General features: G+C 53.1%; 1 protein-coding gene across 1 annotated transcript; it reads right to left on the reverse strand.

Moving 5' to 3' along the window:
• Positions 1-1,942: 1,942 nt before the first annotated feature.
• LOC117846526 (remorin 4.1) lies at positions 1,943-3,632 on the reverse strand. The gene is made up of 2 exons (XM_034727730.2): positions 2,653-3,632; positions 1,943-2,551 (listed from the first exon to the last, which is right to left on the reverse strand). The coding sequence occupies exons 1-2, from the start codon at positions 3,424-3,426 to the stop codon at positions 2,357-2,359; spliced, it is 969 nt and encodes a 322-aa protein (XP_034583621.1). The 5' UTR covers positions 3,427-3,632; the 3' UTR covers positions 1,943-2,356.
• Between the last annotated feature and the right edge of the window lie 2,753 nt (positions 3,633-6,385).

A 6,385-nucleotide genomic window follows, 5' to 3' on the forward strand; every position in this document is an offset into this window, starting at 1 on the left:
AACCTCCCCTTCTCTGACAATCGAGAAAAAATCAGCTGCTCCATGACGTATGTAACTTCTTAGGGGTGTTTGGTTCTTTGATCCGGACTAAAGTTCCTGTCACATCGAATATTTAATAGGAGTATTAAACATAGATTAATTATAAAATCAATTGCACAGATGGAGGCTAATTTGCGAGATGTATCTATTAAGTTTAATTAGTCCGTGATTTGATAATGTGATGCTACAGTAGATATGTGCTGCGAATCATGAATTAATTTGGCTTAATAAATTCGTCTCGTGAATACTCCATCCGTGTAATTAGTTTTATAATTAACTCATGTTTAAGTAGCCTCCGAAGTTCGTCTCGTGAATACTCTATCCGTATAATTAGTTTTATAATTAACTCATATTTAGTAGCCTCCGAAGATTCGACGTGACATGAACTGCACTTTAGACTTTAGCTAAACTAATGTCGTGATGTTGTAACCACTTAGTCGCTGACAGATGCTGCTCGGAACACGCCATGTTCCATAATAAGCGAACAGAAGAACAGGCCGCACTCTGTTCACATGTGAGCTTGTTTCCCTGCCTGCCGCCTTGCTGCGCGCCCGCGCTCCGTATGCACATGGGCTAGTCCTGTCTATCTATGGGCCTGGCGAAGTCCTCAATGCAGCAGCATTCAATACGAGGCACGGCCCACTAGTGGGTCCGTGGCCATCTTCCTTCACTCCGTCTAGGTACAAGGAATTCAAAGATTCGCATCCCTCTCCGGTCTCCCATGCAGTCCAAAAGGGGCATGGGAGACGCTATTTTCTTCCTCAAAAAAGAGACGGCACAATTCTCAGGTAGAGTAGTATGGTACCAAAACCACCTTATTGTCTTTCGCTACTGATGACTGTATGCAAAATGGTCTAACAACTATGCATTACATTCACATTTATTCACACTTCCACTATATACAATCACTTTTTTTGAACAAAAATAACTCGTGTATCCCAGGGGAATACTGAGTTAAAGAGTTACCCCTATGATCTAGCCAAAAAATAAAAGGTAAATATTGCGTCCATACTCCAAATCTAATTTTCCAAACCAAGATATTGCACATCATCTATTGTGGAGTACAATACACCGCACTACACTCCACATCAAAATTAAGTAAGCTGGAGGTCACTTTCCTGTCAGGGATATTGTTTATGTTTAGCAAACGTGAACTAGTGTACACCTGCTTTTCTTAAACTATGATCATGCCAATTGGAAGTATGGGTCAGAATTTATTTGGCGAGACCATAGACGACCTATCGTTAGGCTTCTATTTGAAAAGGGCACTTCCGGATGCAGTATATTCGTTTAATGATGAGTGCTGTTCCTCTCAAAGGCTCACCATGTCAATGTGACTGAATTGAGGTGTCATTCGACTGCCGGAACAGCTTCACTCCTTTCACCACAAGATAGTCAACAGCACATGCACACTGGTTTGCCAAGTGAAGGTGGTTACACACCCAGGCGTGGGAGCAGCGTATGTTCCCCCGTAAGAAAATACTTTTCAGAATTTCAGTACACGTGCTTCTATAATCTCGTTCAAAAAAAATGTTGGTTAAAGCATTTTGGTTGCCACAAGGGCTGCTGGTAGCATTGAAACTTCACAGTAGTGAAGAAAACAAAGCGAGAACTGAAACTAGTAAAGCTACGATGTGTTTGGTAAAGCTCCATTTAATTCTGATTCTCCAGGAGCTGGTTCTCTGAGAGAAGTGATTCTTTGACTTAAAGTGATTCTATTTGATTCTCTAACATAAACTCTTAAAATAAGGATGGATAATCACTTCATGGAATCAGAAGAAGCTACTTTTTTTCAACTCCCAGTCTTTTAATTCATTTTAGAGAATCACTATCACTTCTCTGTGAAAAACTGTTTGGCAGAATTCTTGCTGAAGCTTTGGGAGCTATGCCAAACGCACGAAGATAAGAAAATTTACACAGGGGTAATTCACCTGATATCTTGTTCATATTGACATACACGATCCTTCATGAAAAAAAAAATCCAAGAAAAATACAGGCAGCTCTTGCCCTCAGGACTCAGGCAGAGCACATCCTTCTTATGACATGTGTACTGTTCCCTGTCTGTCCTGGCCATCGACTTTGCAATACCATATCAAACACAGAAAAGAGAAATAAGATTACAAATCATCATACATGTGGATACAACACTAAAACAAGCGTTCCACACAGCTAGCACGGCACTGATCACTCTGTCTGATCCCGTGGAGTGAAGCGGTGAACGATCCAACCCAACAAAACAGGTGCACCGGCGACGACGAGCAGGCAGGCAGTCAGGGCAGAGGAGTTGCTGAAGACGATACCGGGTGGGGAAGGGGATTCAGAAGAAGGAGCGCTTGGTGGAGGGCGCCCTCCCCACGGCCCTCATGAAGTTGGCGAGCTCCAGCACGCGCGCCACCTTGGTGCCCCGCTTGGCCTCCGCCGACGCGCGCTTCTCCTCCGCCTTCCGCCGCGCCTTGGCCACCTCGTTCTGCGCCTTCTCCATCGCCTTGGCACGCTTCTCCTCCAGCTTCCTCTGCACGCGCGTACCAGAAATTTCAGAGCCGGGTCGGGAATGGCGTCGCTGGAATTGGGGGTTTGGTCAGTGGAATAGTGGATTGGTTGGTGATCAATTACCTCGTACTTCTTGAGCCAGGCGCTGGCCTTCTCGACCTGGTCGCCCTCCCAGCCGTTGATGACGACCTCCTCGCGCTTGAAGCGGTTGTTGAGCTTGGCCACCTCGGCGATCTGCCACGCGGCGATCTTGGACTCCACCTCCTCCTTCTTCACCTGCCCGACCGACACCCCGCCCTCGCCGCCGCCGCCGGCGTGGCCGTGGCCTTGGGCGCCGCTGGCAGCCAGCGCCCCGTCCGCGCCCGGGGTCGGCGGGCCCCGGCGGCGCGGCGACGGGATGGGGTTGCTGTCCGGTACGATGGCCAGCGGGTTCGTCTCCTCCAGCTCGTCGCCCTCCCCGATCCTCCCCATCACGTCGACGTCCCTCTCGGTGTCGCTCCCGGCCCCGTTGGCGGCGGCGGCGTTGGCGGCGTTAGCGGTGGCTGCTGCGGCGACCATGGCCGAGAACTCCCTGCTCATAGTCGGGAAGGGCTCACTGGGGGCGGTCTCGCTCCCGACGGAGCGGATCGACGTGTGCCTGCTCCCGCCCGCGGCGGACCCCCACGACTCCCCGCGCCCCCTGCGGTACGACGACGGCTGGCTCGGCGGCGGGCTCAGCGCGTGGATGTCCCTGAACTCCGGCTCCTCCTCCTCCTCCTCCTCGTCCTCCTCCCCCACCGGCTCCGTCCGCCGCCTCTCCTCGACGACGACGCTCCTCTCCTGCTCGACGACGACGCTCCTCTCCTGCTCGACGCCTCCGCTGCTGCTGCTGCTAGCCGCCGTCTGCGCACTCAACATGTGGCACCTCCGCGTCCTGTCCTCGCCAACGCTAAGCCTCCAGCGGCCGCGGAACCATCTGCGGCTCAGGTCAGCTCAGCTCAGGTGATCAGCTCGTGGTGGTGCGGTGGTGGTGAGCGGTGAGTAGGATGGTGGCGGGGGGCGCCTTCTTAAATAGCCGCGGAGGCGGTGGCAGAGGCCGTGGCAGTGCGGGGCGCCCACAACCGGAAGGCAAGGCCGGCCAGCCGGCCGGGATATTTCCCAAATTTTCTGTCCATTTCTCGCGGCTTTTGGGCGCCTTCGTCTCGCTTTCTCAAAACCGGAGGAGGCGATGTTTATTTTGGGGGAGTAAGGATCGCGTGGCCAAAGTGCGCTGACTCACACTAGCATCCACTGCTATTTCTTCCAGTGCTCTCAAATTCTCAATGCAGTGCAAGCCTGGTGATCAGATACGCTTGCGCACGTCGAATTGTTTTCGTTATCGACGTGCAACGGGTAGGTATCATTGGCGAACATTCCAGTGCAGTGGCCGTGCTCCAGTCCACCACCATGTGATGATCCAAGCAAGCTGAGCAATAACTGAGGCCGGTTCGCAAATGATTTGTACTGATTGGGAATTTGGAATTCAGTTTTTTCTGGGTTCTCGGCTTCTCTAGAGCAATCATCATCGGAGCACAAAAAACCTGAGCCGGAGCTTCTGCTCACAAAACTAGGAGCTAAAACAACCCTTCATGGGTCATGGCGTACAATTGCTTTGCTACCATGATTTTAGCTAGTTATTATGAATGAAGGTAAAAAAATAAGCTTCAATCTAACGTGGAGGGTAGTTGCGTGATTTATCTTTTCACTGCTACTCACGTTAAAAAGGGGTGATAGAAAGAGATATTCCGTTACCATGGGGATAAGACGTGGTCGGCCGTGGTAACACCGGTCAACGTCGCATGATCAAAGTGCCCCTGACGTCCTGAGCGAGATGAAATTGACCGCAGCGGCACTGACGCGAGAGAGAGAGACGGGCAGAGGCGGTAGCGGTAGAGGGAATTAGCGTTAACCCCGCGTGGGCCCGGCTTCCTGATAGCTCCACTAATTAATATAAATTCGCACCCGTTGTTTTATTATAATTTTTTTTTAAAAAACTCCGGTAGGCGCAGACAAGGTGGGCCTGGGCCCTTTCCGTCCCTCGCTCGTGGGCCCGGCGCAATATCGGCGGTGTACTGGATGCAGATGCGTTTGGTGGAAGGCATCTTCTTCCTACTTGTGGGCTTGTGGGCAGAGTAGGAATGCCTGTGGAGAGGAGTAGACTAGGGGGTTGGCTGTCAGAACTCAAAAGAAGGAAACGAAACGAACAAACCCGTCAGTCAGGTGGAAGGCGAGCGCGAGACGTTAGCCGTTGAGCGAGAGACAGGGGATAAGATACGGTATGGCCGTCGACTTCTGCCTACTGTGTGTGCAAACCCACGTCCCGTGATGGATCACGGATGGCCTGGACGGTACTTGCGCTGCAGCGTGCAGTGCAGCCAGCCAGCCATGGGCCATGGCCGGCTCGTGTCACCGCGAGAGCGACACGCCACGTGGCACGGTGGCAGCGTCTCCACCAAGTTCTAGACACCCAGTGGCGCTCCGACGAGAAACAAAGAAAAAGGATTCACGAGAGAGGACTCTCAGCGAAATCATTCGTTTCTCCCGTATCTTGCAATCAACTGTAAACGGCTGAGGACGAGGGGCAAGTAAGGCCATTCAATTTTCTGTGATTACCCGTCGTCCCCGGCCGGGGTAAAAATGAGCAGTGTTTGCGTCACCGTCTTCAATTGTACTGACATGGCCGATGAATCACGAGTCTGCGGCCAGAAACATTCTTGGCGTTTCGAGGTGCAGCCATGGCGATTGGTCGAACAAGCTGTGGGGGCACACGCACTGGTCCTAGTACTAACCTGCTGCGGCGCACGCTGACACGCGGACGTGGGGGTGGCCCCGTGTGTTCCTCTTTCTCATTCACCTTTCGACGCATATGGCAAATATGGTCGTGGCATATGGCTCACCAGAACCCCCCAGTGACCCCGCCATGCACGACGTTACTGCGCATCGAATCAACGAGAGCTGGAACCAACTTACTTTAGTTATACTTTACAGCTAGTTTTAAGAATGTTTGAAAAGCGCTGGTCATCCTTCGACGCGGCCAGAGCAGAGGACGTGGCAAAATCTCGCAAAACCACAAACTCCTCCCTCTTTTTTTCGTGGGCACCAAACAAACAAAAAGTCGCGAATCGCAAAAAAAAAATTTCTGTGGGAGAAAGTAGAGACGAGCACGAATCTTCGGTGACAAGGAACGGACATGCGTCGGGGAGGTTACGAAGGATCGGTAGAGGACGGGAGCAAAGATCGCTCGAGCTAGCAAAGGATCCTCTGTAACGACCGTATCGACACTAATATAATGTGCGGTCATCTGTCTTCTCCATGGAACAGTTCGATTGTTACTCAGGCCACTCGTACTGATGATGCCCGCAGAAGATCCTTGAACCGAGCAGCAGCAGGCCCCTCGCGGCACGTTCGCAGACGAGGTCAAGGTCAACCTTAACGTACCCTACCACGGCAGCCAATTGGGGCCCCCCCTCTGCGACGCGAGGCGAGGAGGAAGCAGCAGCAGAAAAACTTGAAAAAGGCGAGGGCGCGCCCACCACGTCATGGGGAGCCATGGCGGGTCAGACGCGGTTGTCGGCCGGGGCCGCGCGGGCGTGGCGGCCAGACACGTGGGTTACCGACAGAGCCCGTGCGCCGCGGGGCCCGGCGGCGCTGCGGCCCGAGCGGAAACCACCATCCATCATCCATCACGATCCATCGCGGCCGGCGGCCACGCCGTGGCCCGTGGGCGTGAGCGCGCCTCGTTCCGCGACGTGACCCCCGCCCCCCGGCGATCGAGACCCCGGCCGGGCCGCCTCGCCATGCTCATGCACCGGGACTGGCCTCGCGTCGAGAGGGCAGC

This window comes from Setaria viridis, chromosome 2 (assembly GCF_005286985.2).
Source record: "Setaria viridis chromosome 2, Setaria_viridis_v4.0, whole genome shotgun sequence".
NCBI lineage: Eukaryota > Viridiplantae > Streptophyta > Magnoliopsida > Poales > Poaceae > Setaria > Setaria viridis.